Raw genomic sequence first — 25226 nt, 5'->3', positions numbered from 1 at the left:
TGGGAGAGAAATGATTGCCATTTTCTTTTTCTTACCCTTCCACATTTTTAATTTTACCACAATGGGTATGCATCACATCCATTTATTCACTTTTATTATTTTATGATTTTTTTAAAAAGAATTTAAACAGTACATGGTAAACTATTTAAACAGTATAGAACAGCAAAGGAAAATTAAACTCCACTCCAGAAGAAACCAATTAACATATTCTTGTTTATCTTTAGAAAAACTACCTACACATTTTACTATTCTTATAATCAGAAGAAGTTAAGACACACCCAGTTTACCAGAACACCAGTATTCTTAATTTTATTCTGGTCTAACATCCTTAAATTTATCTAACTACTGTTATATAAGCAGAATTTCTTTTCATTTCCTTACAACTACTTCTACCATTTAATAAAACTAAAAACAAAAACTACTTCTACCAAACTTGAGAAGTGCTACTCTCCTAGTGCTAATATCTTTAAGGGTTTATAAATAAGCCCAGCTTAACTTTACCTATTACCTTCCTAATTTTATGTACTTCAATTGTATTCTCTCTTAACATTCCAGACTATATTCATAGATGTCATTTCTTCATAAAAGAAATATTCAGATTTGCCTTAATAAAAGTGGGTTGAATGACATATATAGACTACTTCAAACATAAGTATGAATGAACAATTTTATCCCCCAAAGAGACAAAAGTTACAAATCCAGGAAAACAAACCAGTATGTGATCTGAAGATTGTTTTAGAAATATCTGTTTTGAATTCTAAACTGTAAGTGCAAAGCCATGTAAAAATATGGATGCCTTATAAAAAATGACGAGAAGGGATGACGTAAGAATGAAAGTAACTGTGGGCACCTGGGTGATAGCCGGTTAAGTATCCCACACATGATCTTAGCTCAGGTCTTGATCTCAGGGTCATGAGTTCAAGGCCCATGCTGGGCTCCATGCTGGACATGGAGCCTACTTCAAAAAAAAGAAAAAAGAGAGGGGCACCTGGGTGGCTCAGTGGGTTAAGGCCTCTGCCTTAGGCTCAGGTCATGATCCCGGGGTCCCGGGATAGAGCCCCACATCGGGCTCTCTGCTCAGCAAGGAGCCTGCTTCCCCCTCTCTGCCTGCCTCTCTGCCTACTTGTGATCTCTGTCTGTCAAATAAATAAATAAAATCTTTAAGAAAAAAAAAAAAGAGAGAGACTAACTGATAAAGCTGGGTTTAATTTCCATTACTATTATTATAATTTGTTAAAAAAAAAAAAAAAAGAGAGAGAGAGAGAGAGACTTCAAAACTAACATCTTCACTCCAGTATGGATTCAAGAAGTTGGTCAAATAGGCAAACAAGCTAAGAGAAAAAAATAAGATGTATCGATCTACCCTGTAGAAATACAATTCCTTGCTAGTACCTTTGTCCTTCTTGAAATCCAGTGCATCCTGTTTATCCGTAACAATTTCCTTCATGTTAACAACACTTCGGTGGATTAGCTGACGAAGGATTTTGATCTCACGAATGGCTGTGATTGGGAAGCCCTCCTTCTCATTGTCCAGTCTCACCTTTTTCAGGGCCACTAGCTCTCCTGTTACAACAAATTCAAACTATTACATTATCAATTAGCATTTTTTGGCCAGCTAGTATATGCCTAAAGTTGCTCTGAAAGACAGATTTAGCTTACTTTAATGCTATATACCAGATACTTTTATACCTCAAAAAACAAAACAAAACTCCATGTTCCCTTTCTTGCCTTTTTTTTTAAGACTTGTATTTCTTAATTCAGTATTCAGCAAGGCCTAAAAATTTTGAATTACTAAAATATGCCAAAAATCCAACTACTTCATTTTAAGGACTAACCCCTACCAAAGAGCAACCTATAAATTTTATTTCTACTCTCTTAAATTCCCAGCAAGCTTACTATAAAGTATTAACAATGGACAACAGATAAAGAGGAAGGTTTTTAAACAGTAATAATAATACGATTCTTCTGGAAAATTTTAGTCTTTTAGTAACTTTTGGAAACCAAATTAGAACTCGAAATTCACTTTTGCTAAGTCTACTTTAGCATTAGTACTGCAAAATTTTTATACTTCTGACATCTAGAATTTTGTGGCAATATTTACCTGTGTCTTTGTCCTTGGCTTTATATACTTGGCCATAGGTTCCCTCTCCAATAATCCCAATAATGTCGAACTTATCTACACAGCGTTTTCCCCAGTCACTTTCTGTTTGTCTTCTTTCTCCATAACGAGGACAACAAATTCTAAAAAAAAAGACAAAAAAAAAAAAAAAAAAAAAAAGGAGCCCCCCCAGGACAAACCAAATAAAATTATTTTAAAAACTTAAGTCTATTCAAAGAAGAAAACAGAATTCTTTTATAACTTAAGTCTATTCAAAGAAGAAAACAGAATTCTTTTATGATGATTCTCTGACCCATGAATCTTGTATGAATTTCTTTATTAAAAAGGCAGGAATCAAATGATATGAAATAAATGGTCTCTCACAGTGGCTAAGACAGATTTTTGCTTCAGGAAGGCATACGATCAAATAATAGATGTGCTGCTTATTTTCTTATCTACTGAATGGGAAAAGAATCCTACATCATAGGGCTACTATGTGTAAGCCTGATGATTCACAGACCTGTATAGCTGGGGCGAATACTACATTATACGTTAATAAAAAAAATTTTTAGGGGCGCCTGGGTGGCTCAGGGGGTTAAAGCCTCTGCCTTCGGCTTGGGTCATGGTCCCAGGGTCCTGGGATCGAGCCCCACATCCCTTTCCTCCTCTCTCTCTCTACCTGCCTCTCGCCTACTTCTGATCTCTGTCTATCAAATAAATAAATAAAATCTTTAAAAAAAAAAATTTTTTTTTAAAGATTTTTTTTTTAAAGATTTTATTTATTTATTTGACAGAGAAAAATCACAAGTAGATGGAGAGGCAGGCAGAGAGAGAGGGAAGCAGGTTCCCTGCTGAGCAGAGAGCCCTATGCGGGACTCGATCCCAGGACCCTGGGGATCATGACCTGAGCCGAAGGCAGCGGCTTAACCCACTGAGCCACCCAGGCGCCCCCCCCAAAAAAAATTTTTTTTTAAAGAATAAAAATATATATCTAAAACTTTGGCAATAATATGTACTCGATAAATGGTAACTATTTTTATCATTAAGAGAGGAATGCTGGGATGCCTGGCTGGCTTAATCTCGGGATTGTAAGTTTCAGCCCCACAGTGGGTATGGTGTCTAGTTTTTTAAAAAAAGAGGAAAGCTAACAATCCAAAGATCTGAGCTAAAATCAAACCCAGATTTTATTACATGTATGGCATGGCAATTTATGTGGTTTAAGAAAAAAATATCCCACATCTATTGATTTTTTATTTATGTGTATATGGTTGATATACCCTGAATAAAAGAGCTTTCTTCCTTTTTAATATTTTAAGTATCAAACTCAAAAGACACATGGGATCAATGTTCATGGTATACCTGGATTTGAGAAATCGTTGCTTTTCTAAAAACACTAGGTATCTGAGGGTGCAGATGAACAGGTCTCCCAGAAAGGCTTTTATCCATTAATATAAAATATACACATTAGGGGGAGCACCTGGGTGGCTCAGTGGGTTAAGCATCTGCCTTCAGCTCAGGTCATGATCACAGGGTCCTGGGATCAATCCCCACATCGGACTATCTGCTCAGCGGGGAACTTGCTTCCCCCCTCCATTCTCTGCCTGCCTCTCTGCCTACTTGTGATCTCTCTCTCTGTCAAATAAATAAAATCTTTAAAAATTTATCTATACACATTAGGCCCAATTTTATATAATCCTACTGGCATAGGTTGTGGAAGAAAGTATGAGATTTAGGCCCAAAACGAAGGAAGGAAGCTATGATTAAGAATAGGTCCCTCCAGGGGCACCTGGGTCGCTCGGTTGGTTAAGGGTCAGACTCTGTTTCAGCTCAAGCTGTGATCTCACGTCGTGGAGTCCCGAGTCAGGTTTCACACTCAGTGCAGAGTCTATTGGAGGTTCTCTTCCTCTCCTTCTCTCTCTGCCACCCCCACCCCTGTTCATTCTCTCTAAAATAAAATAAAATACCCTCTAAAAACTCACTTTGGTCTCTTTTTATATGGTTGCTGAGGTGGTGTAACTGCCTTTGGTTCTGGAGAGTCTGGGGGAGATGGATCCCCACCAGGAAGTTCTGGAGGGAGAGGGAGGTCCGTGAGTAAGTGACGTGGCCTTTGTTCCTTCTCTTTCTTTACAGGTTTTGAAGGTGGAGTTTCTTTTGGACTAAACAAAAGAGGAAGAGAAGAAAAAGATCATAATTACTTAAAAATTTGAAAATAAAACTTTTTAAAGCTTATAATGTCTGGCTATTAAAAAGATTATAAAGATTTTACTTTAAAGGGATAAAACCCTATAATGTAACATAAGGAGATGGAGTTTATCACAGTCAAAGATACTTGGATTTCACAAAAAGAAATCCATAGGACATAAAATAATAAAAAACTTGGGATATTACTTGTACATCCTATGACAAACTTTTTAATGTTTTTCTTAAGATTCTATTGGAGTTTTACTGAGATGAAATAAAATACAGGAAGTAATCACCTTGAATTCCCAAAGTACCACTGCAAGTCATGGAGTCACCAAAACTACTCCACGGATTTTAACCAGCATAAGGAATCAAAGTTCAACAATGTTGGGGTGCCTGAGTGGCTCAGACATTAAGCATCTGCCTTTGGCTCAGGTCATGATCCCAGGGTCCTGGGATCAAGCCCCATGTCAGACTTCCTGCTTAGCAGGAAGCCTGCTTCTCCCTCTCCCACTCCCCTTGCTTGTGTTCCCTCTTTCTCTGTGTCTCTCTCTGTCAAATAATAAATCATATAAAAAAAAAAAAAAAGAAAGGAAATGCAATGGTTTCCCACAATTCCAAGGCAATTTTAAAAAATAAATAAATAGATAAAATAAAAATCTAAGAGTCCATCAAACTATTTCAGAATCATTAAAGCAGTTGGTAGCAGGCCTCTTATGAAAATCAACAAAATGGTGGGGGTGAGGGGGCAGGAAGAAAGGATGTCTTTTCTGAAATACAGTAGGAAAGTCAGTGTTCAGATCCAATTTTTTAAGCATCTTAACTTATTTATAAAGAAGGATTTTGTGCTATGCATGTCCTCAAAAAAGATAACATACTAATGCATGCCTACAAATAAAACCATGCTACAGGGGCGCCTGGGTGGCTCAGTGGTTTGGGCTGCTGCCTTTGGCTCGGGTCATGATCTCAGGGTCCTGGGATCGAGCCCCGCAACGGGCTCCCTGCTCCGCAGGAAGCCTGCTTCCCTCTCTCTCTCTCTCTGCCTGCCTCTCTGCCTACTTGTGATCTCCGTCTTTCAAATAAATAAATAAAATTAAAAAAAAAAAAAAAAAAAAAACCATGCTACATAATAAGTCTTTTCTAGTCTATCACAGTATCAGAAGCTTGAAAACAAGCTGAGAATCCTAACCACAGAAGGCGTTTCCTCCACATTTTTTAATAAGTGGTTATAAAAACATGTATTCTGTCATGAATACTTCCATAGAACCATAAAGATCCGTCCATTGCACTGTTTCTTATTAAAGATTGCACATGAAAACAGTCGCAAAAAGTTTAACTTTCTACCAACTTTCATCATTTTAATCTCTTGTAAATTAGGCAGAATAGAATTTAGATTAGTTTGTGCATATCAACCAGAACTAGAGTAGTCAACAGAGTTCAAAAGGATCATCTGAAACTTTTTGTTCAGTTACTGACAGAGATGAATACAAAACATTATTACAATCTGCACAAAGATTTTTCTACCCTGGGAACAAAGACTGTTCCTAGAAAACCTCCAGGCAGGACACAATACAGATTTTTAAAATTTCCCCAATTTTTAAGACATTCAGGGAATGAAAATTCCTAATTTTTCAACTACTAATATCAGAATACTCTTTATAAATTTTAATTCTTCATGCTTCAGAAACAGAATACTTCTTGGTTATGCTTCACTATTACTGAAATATCTGAATTTTCTCACCATCACTTCTTATAAGTTCAGTCTATGTTTTATATTTAGATCTTGTTTTCTCCAAGGTTGGCTTTACAAGTTCATGTTCAGTTTGCTACCGTGAAAATGTACATTGCTTCTGAAAAATTACATGTTTAGCATGTTTATTTCATAAAGCGTGAGTATTTGCTATGTACTACCAGTTTAGAACATATAAATTGAATACAGGTCAAATCCTATTTCAACAAATTTCAATGTACCAAACATCGTGAAATAATGATGACTCATAAAATTGCAATACTTAACATTATGGCCTTTAGCCTTCAGTATACACACAGTAAAACACAGCTCTATACAGTGCAGAGGACATATGGTACAGAGGTGATCTAACACTGGAGAGCAGATACTGAACATCTAAGTCATTACTATGAGGATTCAGTACCAAGAAGAGCCGATCTTGCCAATGTCAGTATTTCCTGGTTCCCCATTTATGCCTGTAGTTCGGTTCACATATGGGGAGTAGTTGCATAAATGCTCATGTATAATAATTTTCTTTCAAAAAAAGTTGCCAAGCTCCACAACTGCTCAAATTTTAAAATCTGCATAGTCTCCTCGAATTTATGATTATGGGATTTAATCTGTACTATAGTATCAATACCACTACTAAGTCTTTATTGTTAATAAAGAATATGAATTTGCATAACAACTATTTAAAAAGACTGATTTCCTAATATTTTTCACAACAGCATAAACAGCTTTAAATACAATCATTTACCCTTTTCCCCTTAAAGCAGGTTGTTTAAAAAATGATTTACTTTTACAAACTTCTATTAAAAATCTGAGTTGCGGGACGCCTGGGTGGCTCAGTTGGTTAAGCAGCTGCCTTCGGCTCGGGTCATGATCCCAGAGTCCTGGGATAGAGTCCCACATCGGGCTCCTTGCTCGGCAGGGAGCCTGCTTCTCCCTCTGCCTCTGCCTGCCTCTCTGTCTGCCTGTGCTCGCGCACTCTCTCTCCCTCTGTCTCTGAAAAATAAATAAAATCTTTAAAAAAAAAAAAAATCTGAGTTGCTGGGGCGCCTGGGTGGTTCAATGGGTTAAAGCCTCTGCCTTTTGCCTGCTTCCTCCTCTCTCTCGCTCGCTCTCTCTGCCTGCCTCTCTGCCTACTTGTGATCTCTGCCTGTCAAATAAATAAATAATCTTTAAAAAAAAAATAAAAATTCGGGGCGCCTGGGTGGCTCAGTGGGTTAATCCTCTGCCTTCGGCTCAGGTCATGATCTCAGGGTCCTGGGATCGAGCCCCACATCGGGCTCTCTGCTAGGCGGGGGGCCTGCTTCCTCCTCTCTGCCTCCTCTCTGCCTGTGTCTCTGCCTACTTGTGATCTCTGTCTGTCAAATAAATAAATAAAATCTTTTAAATAAAATAAAATAAAATAAAAATTTAAGTTGTATACATTAAAAATGAGAACGAAGCATTCCATTTGCAAAATTCTAAATCAAATCTGAATGGTCACACAGATCCTTCCTCTTCTACAAGAGCACAACACTTTAAAGTCTTTTTTTTTTTTTTTTTTAAATTTATTTGGCAGAGATAGACAGCACAAGCAAGGGGAGCAGCAGGCAGAGGCAGAGGGAGAAGCAGGCTCCCAGCTGAGCAGCGAGCATGACTCGGGGCTCGATCCCACAACCCTTGGATCATGACCTGAGCTGAAGGCAGACACTTAACCAATTGAGCCACCCAGGTGCCCCAAGATAAAGCCTTAAAGAATAATATAGACTCTACTAAGTCTGATAAACTCCAAATGAACCAAACCACAAAAAAATGGATCAGAAATGAAGTTTTATTTATTTATTTATTTATTTTTAAAGTAAGCTCTACACCCAAAGTGTGCCTTGAACTCACCCAGGCAGGTACCCTGAAAACAAAGATTTTAAAAACCCTGTATGGTTAACTGAAATTTTATTTATCTGAAGTAGGCTCCATGCCCAACGTGGGCTTGAACTCACGACCCCAAAATTGAGAGACTTGAGAGTTACATGATTTACTGACTGAGCCAGCCAAGAGCCACAGTCAACTGAAATTTTTTAAAAAAGTATACAGGGGTGCCTGGTTGGCTCAGTTGTTAAGCATCTGCCTTCAGCTCAAGTCATGATCCCAGGTTCCTGAAATCTACCCCCACATTGGGCTCCCTGCTCAGCAGGAAGCCTGCTTCTCCCTGTCCCACTCCCCCTGCTTGTGTTCCCTCTCTGTCTGTCAAATAAATAAATAAAACCTAAATTTTTTTTTAAAAAGAGTATACAGATGATCTTAAAAGCAGACGATCCCCGGGGATCTGGGTGGCTCAGTGGCTTAAGCATCTGACTTTGGCTCAGGTCATGATCTCAAGGGTTCTGAGGTACATCCCTGCTCAGTGGGGAGTCTGTTTGTCCCTCTACCTCTGACCTTCCTGCCACTCTTTCTCTCAAATAAATAAAATCTTAAGAAAAAAAAAAGCAGGTGATCCCGATGAATAGCTATTTTCATGATAAATGTACTATATTATGAAGAATGGATAGTTTAGCAACCTTTCTTTCTTTCTTTTTTAAGATTTTATTTATTTATTTGACAGACAGAGATCACAAGTAGGCAGAAAGGCAGGCAGAGGGAGAGGAGGAAGCAGGTTCCCTGCCAAGCAGAGAGTCCCATGCGGGGCTTGATCCCAGAACCCTGGGATCATGACCTGAGCTGAAGGCAGAGGCTTTAACCCACTGAGCCACCCAGGCGCCCCAGCAACCTTTATTTCTTAAAACAAAGAACTGCAGACCATGAATTAGAAAGGCTCTGGCAATACCATTAGTTAAATCCACTCCTGCATTTGATACCTGGATTAATACACTCCGGGCCCTATAGCTATGTATGAAAAAAAAGTTTCATTCTATTCCTAAAGGGACTTTAAAAGAAGACAAATCCTGATACAAGCTTTACATCATCCATGTGCCGAGTGAATTAACTATACGCCCAGTGTCATCCACATAAGTCCTGATCCTGTCTTTTTCAGTAGTCTTATTCAAATAAGCAATATTTACTGATCACATTCTGTGTTCTATGTTTAAAGCACTGTATACAACAAAAAGATCTATAAATCATTCTTAAAAATTAAGCTGCTGCAATCTCACATAAGATGATCAAGAATATAAATGAGGGTCGCCTGGGTGGCTCAGTGGGTTAAAGCCTCTGCCTTGGGCTCAGGTCATAATCCCAGGGTCCTGGGATCGAGCCCCACATCAGGCTGTCTGCTCAGCAGGGAGCCTGCTTCCTCCTCTCTCTGCCTGCCTCTCTGCCTACTTGTAATCTCTGTCTGTGAAATAAATAAATAAATGAAATCTTAAAATATATATATATATAAACATATAAACATATATATATATATATATATATATATAAATGAATTCCACTTGCAACTTTCAGATTTCTTCCTGAAAAGTTTTCTGAGATAAAAATTCTTTTTCATGTGAAAAACAGGTGCAGCTGATATGATACAGGGATAGTGTGGCACCACAAAAAATAAAAAAAATTTAAAGACAAAAACAAAAACCACCCTGAATTTAAAACACATAGTGAAAAAATAAAATTGACTGTGGAAGATACCTTCATTTCCATTTTTCTACCTTTAATAATTTATTTATATTTATGTGGAAAACTAATAATAATCATACATTTAAAAACGACTACATTGGTACTCACTTGAGCAGCACATATACTAAAACCGAATAATACAAAGAAGATTAGCATGGCTCCTGTGTGAGGAGGACAAGGAAATTTGTGAAGCATTCAGTATTTTTTTTTTTTTTTTTTAAGATTTTATTAATTTATTTGACAGAGAGAGACCACAAGTAGGCAGAGAGGCAGGCATAGAGAGAGAGAGGAGGAAGCAGGCTCCTTGCTGAGCAGAGAGCCTGATGCGGGACTAGATCCCAGGACCCTGAGATCATGACCTGAGCCAAAGGCAGCGGCTTAACCCACTGAGCCACCCAGGCGCCCAAGCATTCAGTATTTTTAAAATATTAAAATTTTGCAGACAAGGTTCTTTACTTTTTATCCTCATCTTAAGTCCCATTCATAGAGATAACCATTATTATTAGCTTAAAGAAATCTTTCTGGACTTTTTGGTGTGAATTTATATGGATATACATGGATCTGTCTCCATAGAAACTAGATGCTTTGTTTTTATTGTGTATGAGTTTTTACATAATTAACATACTATTAAAAATTAAGTACATTGGACTATGAAAGTTATACTTTCACAATCAGAACTGATAAATGTAACAAAAAATACTTCTGTTCACTTCATTCTCTCATATACATTTTTTAAAAAATATTTATTTGAGAGAGAGTGAAAGCATGGAGGGGCGGTCAGAGAGAGAAGCAGACTCCCCACTTAGCAGGGAGTCCGATGTGGGACTCAATCCGAGGACCCCAGGATCATGACCAGAGCTGAAGGCAGTTGCTGAGCCACCCAAGCACCCTCTCATACACATTCTTTTTTTTTTTTTTTTTTGACAGAGAGATCACAAGTAGGCAGAGAGGCAGGAAGAGAGAGAGAGGGAAGTAGGCTCCCCGCTGAGCAGAAAGCCCGATGTGGGGCTGGATCCCAGGACACTGAGACCATGACCTGAGCCGAAGGCAGAGGCTTAATTCACTGAGCCACCCAGGTGCCCCTCTCATACACATTCTTAAAGATAGCCACACATACTCAAATAACCACTGAATAGTCTTACTATTCCCAACCAAAAAGATAGAAATTCCTATGTGCCTATCAAAATTATTACACCTCTGGAAATCTGCACACTATACTGACACAAGGTAGGTAAGTTCAATAATTATTTGTTTAGCCAAGTAAACATTTCAAGATGAAGATTCTCAGCCACACTGATACTACTCTAGCCACTAGGTAAACTAATATTTAAACAGGGTTCCTATAAACAGATCATGGCCCAGAGTCCTATTGGATAATGCTCATCTGGTACTTCCTTTTCCAACAAAACCCACAGAAACATGTAGTTTGTATCTGTGAGAAGTATACTGTTTTTTTTTACATAAATTTCAGGTTTTATCCTTCTCCTCTGCAAATCTTAGGATATGGCAGAACAGAAGTATACTGTTTTTTTTTACATAAATTTCAGGTTTTATCCTTCTCCTCTGCAAATCTTAGGATATGGCAGAACTGACAATAATATTAGAAAAAGCAGGTGGAAATTTTCTTTAAAATAAGATTTACCACTATGAATAGTAATGGACTCATTCTTTTTTTTTTTTTAAGATTTTATTTATTTATCAGAGAGAGAGAGGGAGAGCGAGCACAGGTAGACAGAATGGCAGGCAGAGGCAGAAGCAGGCTCCCTGCCGAGCAAGGAGCCTGATGCGGGACTTGATCCCAGGACGCCCGGACCATGACCCGAGCCGAAGGCAGCTGCCCAACCAACTGAGCCACCCAGGCGTCCCATAATGGACTCATTCTTAAAAAAATTTTTTTAATTGCATTTGCACCTTCTTAAAAGGCACAGAGCATAGTCTGGAAAAATACAGATGTAAAGAGCTGAAATGTATCATCATTCAAATTACTGATGTCACTTGGAAAATAATGGAAGCTTAGGAATTGGTCTGGGATGTAAGATCAGTAGCACTTATTTTTATGGTTATAATAATAGTTTGTTGCAATAAATTAAACTCATACCCATGCTTGCTTCGCCAGCACATACTAAAATTAAACTCATATCCTAGAGAATAAGAGGATAGGATCTCCTTAGGAAAAAACACTAACACAGACTACCATAGCATATGTCACCACTAAATCGTATTTGTTTGATGGTATTTGCCTAGCTAGTCCTGCTAAGATATAAATACATTTCCTAATGCCTTCCATAAAATCAGATTCATGTTTCATAATCATTTCAATTCTCAATATTCAGAGGACTCATCAAAATTAGAGTTCTTCCCATCATCCTACTGTGAATTTGTATTCTAATTAGTAAAGATTCTATATACTATTCTTTGGTTCTTACAGGATTGCTTTTTTTTTTTAAGCAGTGCCTTTCAAGATAAACCTGGTTTATTCTTTTCCTGAATTAGGAGGAAAAAAACCCAGCTATAAAATTTTGGGGGACCCCTAAGGATATTCGATATCATTATCGAATTATTATTATATTATTAAATTAGTAGTAAGTTTTCTTGGTGATTAAGGTATTGTGATTCTTTAGGAAAATGTTCTTAGTTTTAGAAGAGACATGCTAAAGTATTCACAAGTAAAGTGTCATGATATCTTAACGTAAAGCAAATGTGGCAAAAAGTTAACTGGTGAATCTTGGTGAAGAGTATAAAGGAGTTAACTGTATTATTCTTTCAATTTTTCTATGGCTATTAAAATTTCAACACAGAGGTGCCTGGCTGGCTCAGTTAGTGGAGCATATAACTCTTGATCTCTGGGTCATGGGTTTGAGCCCCACACTGGGTGCAGGGATTGCTTAAAGATAACAAAGATCTTAGGGTGCCTGGGTGGCTCAGTCAGTTAAGCTGTTGCTGTTGGCTCAGACCATGAATGATCCCAGGGTCCTGGGATTGAGGCCCCCTTGCTCAGCAGAGAGTCTGCTTTTCCTTCTCCCTCTGCCCCTCCCCTTCTTGTGGTTTCTTCCTCTCAAATAAATAAAATCTTAAAAAAAGAAAAAAATAATAAAAGAGAGTGCCTGGGTGGCTCGGTGGGTTAAAGCCTCTGCCTTCAGCTCAGGTCATGATCTCAGGGTCCTGGGATCGGGTCCCGCATCGAGCTCCCTGCTCAGCGGGGAGCCTGCTTCCTCCTCTCTCTCTCTGCCTACCTGCTTGTGAACTCTCTGTCAGATAAATACATTTAAAAAAAAATAAAAAGAAAAACTTAACAGGAAAAAAAAAAATAATTTTTCAACATAAAACTTTAGGGAGAAAAATACCATTAATTTTTTTAAAAACTTGAACCAAATGTTAGCCTTATCAAATAAACTTATGAACAAAAAGGGTTACTAGGCCTCAAATTATAATTTTCTCCTCCTAAATAAGATTATAAATAAGAACTTTTGGGGCACCTGGGTGGCTCAGTGGGTTAAAGCCCCTGCCTTTGGCTCAGGTCATGAATCCAGGGTCTGGGCTCTCTGCTCAGCGGTGAGCCTGCTCCCCCCACCTCTCTCTGCCTGCCCCTCTACCTACTTGTGATCTCTGTCAAATAAATAAATAAATAAAATCTTAAAAAAAAAAAAAAGAACTTTTCCACTGAAAACCAAATACCAAAAGCCTTTCCTACTCATAAAAGCATTTTAAACAGCCATGTGTTAGAGCAGTTTTGACAGTTTGAGAAAATGCAAAACATTTACATCAAGAGGGCAGAGTCTTCCCAGTTAACTATAGGACTTACCTATCCATGTCATCGTCTCCTGGTAATAAGGGTGGGAGGGGTAAAGGAGGCAACGTTGAAGTTTTTAGGTGTGGAATAGCAGCTGTTACGGATACTTGAGTCTTCACAGAAACCTGTGCAAGGGGCTGAGAATTTGCCTGAGAGGACAAAGTAGATGTCCTTGGGTGAGTAGAAGGGGGCAAAGTTGAAGTACTAGAAGTAAGAACCTGACTAAATACTGGTTGGGGAGGAGGCAGAGGTGGTTGCTGTGGAATAGCTGGTAGTGGAGGCAAAGGTGGCAAAGGGGGTGTCTGAGGTGGAGGGGTAGTAGTTGGTAAAGGAGGTGGAGGAGAAGTAACTGTGGGGACAGGTGGAGGAGTCTCCTTTTCTGATGTCTCTGTCTCTTTTGGAGTAACAATGTCCTCTTTCAATGCTATGGGCTTAGAGTCTCTTGATCCCTGCACTTTCAAATCTTTAATAGGATGCTTCTCAGAGTTCTCATCTAATTTTACTTTCCCTGTATCTAAGGAATTTTTAACTTCTGTATTTAGATGTGGTACATTCACCAGTTCAGTATCTGGGGCAGATTTTTCCAATTTTACACCTCTGGTTAACTTTTTAGACTCCAAGCCTGAATCCTTAGCCTCTACTAAACTATTCTCTTTTCTAGGCAAAAATATAGGTGAACCCTTGGATTCCTTTCCATCCATTTTTGCTGCAGCAGCAGCAGCAGCTCTTTCCTTCTTTTTCCTACTGAGTTCAGCTCCCAAGCTGGAGTTCAATGGAAGCCTGACAGGTGAGATGCTGGAATGTCGACTGCGTGACCCGGATCTCTTCTTTTTACTATGAGAAGATGAGTGTCTTGAATATGCAGGACTTCTGCTTCTTGACTTCATGGATTTCCTACGGTAAAAAGAAAAAGGCAGTTTAAAATGGATAGCTGACAACAATATGCAGGAAAATACATCAGTTAAACTATGGAGCACTGTAACTTAAAGAACCTACTTTGAGTAATTTAGCAATCTTAGAAATGAATTAGGTACCATCAGACAAGATCGGGCACGTTCAGGGTGGTATGGCCGTAGACTTAGGTACCATCAAAAAATAACGATGATGGGGGCGCCTGAGTGGCTCAGTGGGTTAAGCCGCTGCCTTCAGCTCAGGTCATGATCTCAGGGTCCTGGGATCGAGTCCCGCATCGGGCTCTCTGCTCAACGGAGAGCCTGCTTCCTCCTCTCTCTCTCTCTCTGCCTGGCTCTCTGCCTACTTGTGATCTCTCTCTGTCAAATAAATAAATAAAATCTTTAAAAAAAAAAAAATAATAACGATGATGATGACATTAATAATAATATCAATATTGGGACACCTGGGTGGCTCAGTTGGTTGGATGACTGCCTTTGGCCAGATCATGATCCTGGGGTCCCTGGATCGCGTCCCACATCAGGCTCCCTGCTTGGTGGGGAGTCTGCTTCTCCCTCTGCCCCCCTCTTGTGCTTTCTCTCTCTCTCTCATTCTCCCTCTCTCAAAAAAATAAATAAAATCTTTAAAATAATAATATCAATATTGTTGTTAACTGTAACAAATGTACCAGTTCAATATAAAACGTTAATAACAGGGGAAACTGGATGCGAGGACATATAATAATTCTTTGTACTATCTTCACAATTTTTTTTTATGAATCTAAAACCGGTCTAAAAAATAAAGTTTACTTAGGGGCGCCTGGGTGGCTCAGTGGGTTAAAAAATAAAGTTTACTTAAAAAATAGGTTACAAGGGGGGTGCCTGGGTGGCTCAATGGGTTAAGCCTCTGACTTTGGCTCAGGTCATGATCTCAGGATAGAGCCCCACATGGGGCTCTCTGCTCAGCAGGGAGCCTGCTTCCCATCCCCCCCCACCTGCCTCTCTGCCAACTTGTGATTTCTCTCTCTGTCATAAATAAATAAAATCTCTTAAAAAAGTAGATTACAAGGAACAACATATTTCAATCATATAACACTAAAATTATCCATTACTGGGGCGCCTGGGTGGCTCAGTGGGTTAAGCCGCTGCCTTCGGCTCAGGTCATGATCTCAGGGTCCTGGGATCGAGTCCCACATCGGGCTCTCTGTTCGGCAGGGAGCCTGCTTCCCTCTCTCTCTCTCTCTGCATGCCTCTCCATCTACTTCTGATCTCTCTATATCAAATAAATAAATAAAATCTTTAAAAAAAAAATAAAAAAAATAAATAAATAAAATTATCCATTACTTACTTACTACAAGAAGATGGGTGAGTATTTTTTTCCCATGTTGGAAAACACCCATATTCACAATGATTACTTTTTTGGAATTTCGGTTTAAATGTGATAAAATGAAAACATGATTAAAAAAAAAGGTCATACATCATACTAAATGTGGGTTATACCAATCAGGAAGTTAAAAGTAACTAGCATGCTTCACCAAAACCTAACTGTTTCAACTAGGGAGCTATTTAATTGACAGATCACAGGAAAATTTTGTTCCTTGTATCCTCAGTCAATAATTAAGTTGTGCCTATACTAAAAAGCCCCTAAGATACAAGACTCATTAGGATTTGCAAGATAAGTAAGCTGAAAAAGTTGCCTTACCAAATAATTTATCAGAAGTTTCCCAAACTATAACAATTACTTTCAAATATAAAATGATTTCCAATCAATTTTTTTTTAAAGATTTTATTTATTTATTTGACGAAGATCACAAGTAGGCAGAGAGGCAGGCAGAGAGAGAGAGAAGCAGGCTCCCTGCTGAGCAGAGAGCCCCATGTGGGGCTCGATCCCAGGACCCTGGGATCATGACCTGAGCTGAAGGCAGAGGCTTAACTCACTGAGCCACCCACCACCCAGGTGCCCCTCCATTAACTTTATAGGAACTCATAAAGCAAAGTACTTTTGCATGTTCAATTTATTTTCTTCATTATTAAGAATTTGGAAATCCATGAGGCAGATTATTCTAAACTGAAACCAAACCCTCATTCTTTTTGCCTTTTCATAAAGCCTAATGTGCTCAGACCTCAATGTGAAGGGAGAAAAAATAGCACTAAAAACCTGACTAAACAAAGCATTATTTGCCCAGTATTCTAAAATAAATTGTTCCCACTCCAGATCTTCAATATCTTTGGTCATTAGTAATACTGACATATTTCAAAAAATGTTTCAAAACAAATAGTACATATGTGTAGGCAAAGTAACTCACATGGTATCAGCCATGGTTTTCTTACACCTACACTGCTTTTTGGAAGTTTGCTCCACAAAGTTAGTTAAAATACAGGTCATCAGGGCGCCTGGGTGGCTCAGTGGTTTGGGCTGCTGCCTTCGGCTCGGGTCATTATCTCAGGGTCCTGGGATCGAGCCCCACATCGGGCTCTCTGCTCCGCAGGAAGCCTGCTTCCCTCTCTCTCTCTCTGCCTGCCTCTCTGCCTACTTGTGATCTCTGTCTGTCAAATAAATAAATAAAATCTTAAAAAAAAAAAAAAAAAAGAAAATCTGATATTCCTTTAAAAAAAAATACAGGTCATTATTGGAATAGAAGTACTCAAAACAGCAATAACAATATATATATGAACATGAGAATATACAATGCTGAAAATGGTTAAGTGGATTTATCAAACTAATACATCTCTTGTAAATAACTGGATGAAACCAGAGGTTTTCTCTCACTGAATTGGAGCTGGGATAAAACTATCACCTCTGCTATCCCAGGATAAGATAAACTTCTGAAGTCCCAAACACTAAGTAACGTCAGAACCACATGCTCTAAATACTAGTTTCTTTAATCATTCAGCATTACTAAATCTTTCTAAGGAACTCTGCTACACACCCTTCAATTTCTGAACAGAAGCTATTGTTAATAGAACATTTGATGACCATATACGTATGGCATTTTTATTTTATTTTATTTTTTTTTTTTTTAAAGATTTTATTTATTTATTTGACAGAGAGAGATCACAAGTAGGCAGAGAGGCAGGCAGAGAGAGAGAGAGGAGAAAGCAGGCTCCCTGCTGAGCAGAGAGCCCGATGCGGGACTCGATCCCAGGACCCTGAGATCATGACCTGAGCCGAAGGCAGCGGCTTAACCCACTGAGCCACCCAGGCGCCCCACGTATGGCATTTTTAGTGATACAAATGCTATATTGACAGCAAGATCCACTCTTCAAGCAAAAAAAAACCAACGTGGGAGGTGAGGTGGTGAGAGGAGACAACCCACAGGTAAATGCAGGCAATAATAAAAACTGTTCTCAAAAACAAGTGTCTATTCCCCCGAATTCAGTTAGGTTCTACCCATCTGAAAAGAAATTGTTACCATTAATAACTATTAATTTGGAGGATGTCAAGACATTGAATTTCTTGCAAGGCATTTTCAGTCTTTTAAATGATATTGCTTGTTTAATTTTGACTGTGTCTCCCAAGGAAAATAACAGAGATACCACAGAAGGGATCTGTATGCTCCACTCTAAGAAATTTTTGTATTCACTGTCTGGAAGTCCAGTGAATGAGAAAAAATCTGTAGTGCACACATACAAACATATAATGCTCTCTAAAACCCAACTAAAAATATGCATGTTGACTCTAAAATTATGTTTACATATTGTGTCCTATGCTATCATACTGTGTCTCCAATTCTTTCCTGCTTTACTTTTTACCATTACTGCACTAGTTCCAATTAACTGAGTAGAGGAAGAGAGAACTTGCAATATGAATCCACAAGGAATCACTGCAAAGCAAGTTCTTTCTGAAAGTCATTCTAGTATTCTAGTCTCAAGTGCACTTCCATATTCCCAAAACTCATGACAATAAAAATTCTCCAAACAGCTTTAATGAAACTACTCCCTCAAGAAAACAAGTATTCTGAGAATATTTCTTATGTTCCCTTAAACGACTAAGCTACTTTACAAATTAAAACACTTAAAACATCCATTTCACTGTATATAAATTTTACTCTTACCCCTTCAAAGTCAACTCCAGCTAATGTTATACACAACACACTAAAATGCTTACAGTGAATATACTGATGTTTGCAATTTGAGATGAATCAGAACAAAAGATGGATTAATGGAGAGATGGATGGATATGATAAAATATATAGCACACATTAATTGTAGAATCTAGGTAGTACATATATGGATTCTCACCATAATTCTTTCAACTTTTCTGTCTGAAAAATTGTGATAAAATGGGAGGTTTAGGGGTGAGGGGAAGGACTAAGGAACTTTTAGACCCTCACAGCTAAGAACTCTGCAGTCTGATTAATTCAAACTAATTTATGAATAATTATCACTTTAAGTCAGCAAAAATTACTCATACTGACATGTAAAAGAAATGCATGGATTTTTACTAATTAGCATAATCTCTCCCCTAGTATTCAACATTTCCTCACTCATAAGACAGAATTTACTGACTTGCACCACGTAACCAGGAACTGTGATATACACCTCTTATTTACTAGCTAATTTAATCCTCACAACTACTCTCAAAGTAGGTAGTTATTATTCCCACTTTACATATGAAGACACATTTGCAGGGAGAAATTAAATTATTGCCAAAGTTCACAAATCAAGATCAGGATTCCACTCAGGTATAACTCCAAAACCCATCTTCTTTTGTGGACAAAGGTGAGTCCACAAAGAAACACATCTTATCATCTAATAAGAACAGTTTTCAGTAGTAATTAATCTTAACGATTAAATTTCAAACTAACCTGCCTTTTTTGCTAAAATATGGTAAAGGCACTATTATCATTTTATTTTTTTTTTAAAGATTTTATTTATTTATTTGACAGAGAGAAATCACAAGTAGGCAGAGAGGCAGGCAGAGAGAGAGAGGAGGAAGCAGACTCCCTGCTGAGCAGAAAGCCCGATGCGGGACTCGATCCCAGGACCCTGAGATCATGACCTGAGCCGAAGGCAGCGGCTTAACCCACTGAGCCACCCAGGCGCCCACACTATTATCATTTTAGAGAAAGACTTTGAAAATTGCCAGTGGTCACAGGGTAGGTAAATGGTGATGCTGTTAAAAAAAAATCGAATTCTCCTTAGAACCAATTTTTGCTACGCTATATATCAATAAAAGGAAAAAGGACTAAACAGCTGAATTTCCACTAGAAACATCAGTTAAAAGACAAGAGTTATCAAAACATTGTCAATTACGAAATAAACTTACAGCTTTGAAGACTCAGTGGATAGCACACGCACAAATGATAGACGACCTAGGCAAACAGCTTCAAGATAATGCAAATGAAAATTTACAATTTCTTACATTTCCAGTCAGGTCTAAAGCACGAATACCAAGGTGATTTAAAAACAGTTAAGATAATGCAACAGAAAAAGCTTGATAAGCTCTGTTATCAACCCTGTGTATTCAATAAGCTGGAGCTTTATTTTTCTCACATGAGCTTACAACTGAAGATCTCACCACTGGAAGTACCTACCTTTAGCAGTTTTAGGTATGCGAACTCTCCACTTCTCAAATTCTGTGTTAAGAGAAGACCAGATTCACCTACTTGAATAGCTAACCAATAGCAAGGTGTTCCAGTCCATGAGGAAGACTGGGGGCTTCAACAAAACATTAACAAGACTAACTGCCAGTTCCTGATGACCCAGCCTAGTAAGAGTAAGAAAGGGCTATATATATTTCTAAGTAAGAAAGGGCTATAGGCAAAGAGCTCACCTGGGGAGCGGACTCCGACTCAAAGACCGTTTGCTCATGAAAGGGCTGCTGGACCGTCTGCGACCATAGGGACTGGGTGATCTCCCACTGTAAGAGCCACTCCTTTCATAGCTGGAAGAACGTCTCCGACTATAGGGACTCACAGATCTTTGTCGTCTACTGTAGGGACTGGGTGACCGGGTGCTGGATTGATAGGCGGAAGGCTCCTTGTAAGGAGGGCTAATTGACTGCCTTCTTGAGGTACTTCCAGGACTCTTCTTGTAGGAGTCGTAATTACTAGAGGTGTGAGATCTTGGGGGACTAAGGTCATAATCTTGGCCATAAGAAGCTCCCGACGGGCTATCATCTTGCTTGGGGCTGTCAGACCATTTCCTATGAGGACTCCTGGATCTCCGTTTGGGGCTGTCCACGGTTTTGTAGCTTTTGGGTGTTTCCCTTTTCCGATGACTTTTACTCCGGTCTTTGTGCCCAGACTTCAACTCACGTTCTTTCCGGGTCTTCTCTTTATGGAGTTTGGATGACCTGGATTCTTTGTTGCTGCTGCTTTTGGATATCTGTGCCTTCCCATAGTCCTCATTCTCTTCATTTGAACGCTTTGAACTTCCTGATACCCGGTCCTTCATCGATCCCGATTTGCTGGAGACTTCCTGGTTTTTTTCTTTTTCTGTTTGTTTAGTTTTTAGTAAGTCCCGGGAACGTCTGTGCTGGTGGTGACGATGTTTGTGCAGGCGGTCACTCCGATCAGTCCCACGACGTTCATCATTCTCCCTCCTGTCCAGTTTGAAGGCCATGTCATCAGAGAAGGTATCTGAATCAGAGCTGATGTCATCATACTCCACCAAAGGCTTGATAATTGTACCCAAAGGTGCTGCTTCGGGGGTCACTAACCCCATGTCTTTGGAGTGCTTGGATTTATGCCGCTTGTGCTTCGACACCAAGCGGTGACGCTCTCTGCTGTTGGAGCTGCCACCTCCCGATGACGGCTGCAAAGTTCCAGAAGCTCCTCCACTCCCGTCCTTCTTGCCCCCATGTCTCTCTGGATTGGGCATTCCCTTTCCCCTAGCCTCAAAAAGGGGAAAAAGTTCCCCAGCACTCCAAAAAGTAACCCCCACCCTCCCCCCCAACCCCACGCCTACCAAAGCGCCCCTAGAACGGGGTGGGGAGGGAAGGGACGGTAGTCCAGGCTCCTCCTCCCTCCCGACGCCTCAGCACCCTCCTACATGAGGTAGGGGGTGAAGGAGCCAGAAAACAGATGAGAGTTCCTCAGCAGTGGAGTTGCGAGACAACGGGTAGCTGCTCAAGTCTGTTTCCCCTCCTCCCCCCGCCGAGCCAGTCCTCAGGCCCGGGCGCCGGGGAGGTCGAGGAAGTAGGAAGCCGACGGCCTGGGGCTGTGGGGCCGACTCCGGCTCTGGGGCCCTGTGAAGACTGCGCGGGCCCTTCCCCTACCCGGTAGCCCGGCTCGGGGCGGCTTCCTGTCGCTGGGCTCCCGCGGCCTAGGTGCCTCACGCCCCCTTTGTCCCTCGCTCCTGAGAGAGCCCCTCTTCTTGCCTCCGCCTCACCTTAATGCCTCACACACTCACTCGCTCCCTCACACAGACTCAGTCACACACTAGGTTAAACCGAAACGGCACTTGGGGGGGGGAGGGGGCAAACCCAGGAAATACCGCGAGAATCCTGAAGACTCTCGCGGTATTTCGTGCTTCCCTTTCACCTCTCGTCACGGCTTGTTCAAACAACGCGAGAGTAGGTCTTGAACAAGAAACGCGTTCCGCCAGATTCTCGCGATAAGCTCCCCGCTCTCCGTTTGAGCAGAGCTTTATTGAAACGGCGGTAGAATTTTTTGTTTATTCAAAACTTTATTGGTAACTCATTGAACAAAAACTCCCAGGCTCCGGCACAAAACTAATTTTGCATGCTTTATGACAACTCTTTTAACTACCAGTATGAAAATGTTGTCACCGGGACAAAGGGCGAGTGTGGAGACACTTCAACCCAAGTCACTTTTAAGTATTAACAATGCCTCCTTCCATAGCGTACACTATGCGCCTCATCTCTGATTCTCATACTACCCTGCAAAACGCGATCTCCTCTTCCCTATTTTACATATAAGGAAACTCGGAGTCACAGAAGTTAAATAACTTACGATAACAAAGCTAGTCCAGCAAGTGCCAAAAACGAGATTCAAATTCACGTCTAACACGAAAGCACAAGCTCTTAAATAGTGTGGCACTTGCTCTCTCCACTGTTCAAAATCTTGAAAACTCATTACCTTTTCGGATTGTCTGTAGCTTTTCTGGAATCATTTAGCCTTTTATCTTCACACAGAAGATTATAATTACGAACAAGTAGAACATAGTATTCATGAGCAAGAAAAAAATAATATCCCGCCCTTCATATTTTACTTTTCAGAACTTTGCACACATTATCTCATTCCATCTCCACAGTCATCTGAATGGGATTGTATATGTGAGGAAACTAAGGCACCAAGGACTCAAATAACTTCTCCAAAATTCTTCAGTCATTTATTCATCAAATTTATCTATGAGACTTTACAGCCCTCCTCTGTGAAATAGTGTCCTTTCTCTAAGGTCATCAAGCAAGATATAGAGAAAATATTCATACCACAAGATATAAGATGATTAATGTCATAAGAATGAGTCAGAGCACTGCAAAGGTTCTAAAGGAGGATGAAAGTGTTAAGAAAAAGTTTTATAAATGTAGGGCATTTGAATAGGATCACGAAGATTAAATGGGATATGTATAACAAAAGTGGGAAGACCAGGGTCACATGGGTGGCTCAGGTCATGATCCCAGGGTCCTGGGATTTACCCCTACATCCGGCTCCTTGCTTGACAAGGAACCTGCTTCTCCTTCTGCCTACTGTTCCCCCTGCTTGTGCGATCTCTCTCTCTCTCTCTCTTTCTGATAAATAAATAAATAACTTTTTTTTTTTTAATGGGAAGATTAGCCAGTAAATTAGGGCCCAGAAATTACCCTGAATATAAGCAGAAGAATCCACTCTCAGAATCACTCCTGGAAAATGTTCTTGTTGGGGAGCCTGAGTGGCTCAGTTGCTAAAGGTCTGCCTTCCACTCAGGTCATTATCTCTCTATCCTGGGATTGATCCCCACATTGGGCTCCCCGCTAGGCAGGAAACCTGCTTCTCCCTCTTCCATTCCTCCTGCTTGTGTTGTCTCCCTTTGTAAAATAAATAAAACTTAAAAAAAAAAAAGGAAACAAGTGCTGACAGTTAAAGAAAAAAAAAAAAAAAGGAAAGAAGATTTTCTTGTTGCTTTTGGTCACATGGGTACCAAAAAGAAAATTTTTTACCTAGATGTTTGAGTCCATAAACATTTGCTAAAAATGAAAAAAGTAATATTTTTAATTAACCATGGGAGGAAGTTTAATGCCATCAAGAAAAAAAGGATTGCCATAAGTACTGGAACTCAGGTATAGACATAAGTACTGGAACCATTCATTGCTGCAAGAGAGCCTGGATATAAAAGTCTCCACCAGTGTCTGACATGATGGCCAATGGGATGACTTAGCAACCAACTAGATGAAATGACTGAGCCACCTTATCAAACACTGGCATGAGTTCAGCAAAATCACTCTGATTTTTTATGTATTCTAAATGAGATTAAGTTTTTGACCCAGGATACACCCACACCCATGGTAAAATGGAAAAATGGGAACAGCAGAAGGAATTAATGGTAATGTGTCAAATGAAATCTTGAATAAAATTCATCTAAATTAAACAGTAGTTGAGGGGCACCTGGGTGGCTCAGTGGGTTAAAGCCTCTGCCTTTGGCTCCAGCTCAGGTCATGATCTCAGGATCCTGGGATCGAGCCCCGCATCGGGCTCTCTGCTCAGCAGGGAGCTTGTGTCCCTTCCTCTCTCTCTCTCTGCCTGCTTCTCTGCCTACTTGTGATCTCTGTCTGTCAAATAAATAAATAAAATCTTTAAAAAAAAAACAGTAGTTGAAACTTTCTTAATTATTGGTTACCTATTGAAGACTAGAGACTCCTAATGAATGAATGAATAAATGAAGATTTTACTGAATTTTTCTATTTCTATAGTACTGTTCTATTTTCCACAGAACTCTTTTAAGTCTGTCAGTAGATATCAGTTGAACAAAAAATCCAGTAAGGTGGCCAAGATTGGTATTACTACATCCATCTACTAAAGGTTAAAACCGAGACTCAGGAGTTGGAATACGCTTCCATTAAGTGTAGGAAGGGCCAGGAGCAGGGAAAGCTCTTTCTTTAATCTTAGACCAGTACTCTTTCTATTGCAGTACACTTTCTCTTTTTGGTGGATACATTTCTACTCTAGTCTCAATAATCTCTAAATAAAGCTGGGAAAAAATTTTTACTCTAGGAAATATATTTTGTCCAAGTGTTTAAATACAAAATCAAGTGTAAACTGCAGAAATTTGTCCAACAATTGGTGAAAATAGTGCTTTTTATAAAATAAGGTTGCTTCACTCTACAGAAAAACTTTGAACTGAGAAATTCCAGGACTGCACGATTTGCTTTATTTGCATGACCTCCTAGGACAGGGAGTCAGGGCAACTTTATGAACCCCACGGTAATCAGTTAGATGAAGGCTATACTTTCCCTGTAAATTCCTCAAAGCAAGTCAGAAAGCGTCTCTTTAGGCTGTACTCAAGAGGAAATATTTAACTAAAGTCAATAACTCCCCCAACCCTGCCCCGGATCAATTTATTAGTTTAGATTTTAGGTTTAAAGAGTCCTGTGAAATCTCCCTCCAAGCTTAGTCATTGGGGCACCTGGAGGGCTCAGTCATTAAGCATCTGCCTTCAGTTCAGGTCATGATCCCAAGGTCCTGGGATCGAGTCCTGCATTGGGCTCCCTGATCAATGGGAAGCCTGCTTCTCTCTCACTCACTCCCCCTGCTTGTGTTCCCCCTCTTGCTGTGTTTCTCTTTATCAAATAAGTAAATAAAATCTTTTTTAAAAACTTAGTCATTTAAAATTTGACTAATGTCCCTTTTTAAAAAAAAAAAAGATTTTATTTATTTATTTGATAGACAGAGATCACAGTAGGCTGAGAGGCAGGCAGAGAGAGAGAGGTGGAAGCAGGCTCTCCACTGAGCAGAGTGCCTGATGCAGGGCTCGATCCCAGGACCTGAGCCGAAGGCAGAG

At 39.6% G+C, this 25226-nt stretch overlaps 1 protein-coding gene across 9 annotated transcripts in view; it reads right to left on the bottom strand.

Moving 5' to 3' along the window:
• CDK12 (cyclin dependent kinase 12) overlaps positions 1-21729 on the bottom strand; it is a 96196-nt gene extending 74467 nt beyond the window's left edge. For 3 of the 9 annotated variants that reach the window (XR_014304399.1, XM_082704901.1, XM_082704902.1), the window contains exons 1-5: positions 20059-21716; positions 13405-14286; positions 4078-4254; positions 2102-2241; positions 1393-1563 (exon numbers count right to left, since the gene is read on the bottom strand). Coding sequence is in view for 4 of the 9 variants with exons in the window: in XM_082704901.1 (XP_082561027.1) it covers positions 1393-1563; positions 2102-2241; positions 4078-4254; positions 13405-14286; positions 20059-21107 (2419 nt within the window). In the remaining 5 variants the exon portion in view is untranslated. Of the gene's footprint in view, positions 1-1392; positions 1564-2101; positions 2242-4077; positions 4255-13404; positions 14287-20058 lie in introns of all 9 variants that reach the window. The other 6 variants (XR_014304396.1, XR_014304397.1, XR_014304398.1 and 3 more) reach the window with 4 other exon arrangements.
• Positions 21730-25226: the final 3497 nt, after the last annotated feature.

The sequence above is a fragment of the Mustela nivalis genome, assembly GCF_964662115.1.
Source record: "Mustela nivalis genome assembly, chromosome: 17".
Taxonomy (NCBI): domain Eukaryota; kingdom Metazoa; phylum Chordata; class Mammalia; order Carnivora; family Mustelidae; genus Mustela; species Mustela nivalis.
This window is presented reverse-complemented; position numbering and strand designations above follow the sequence as displayed.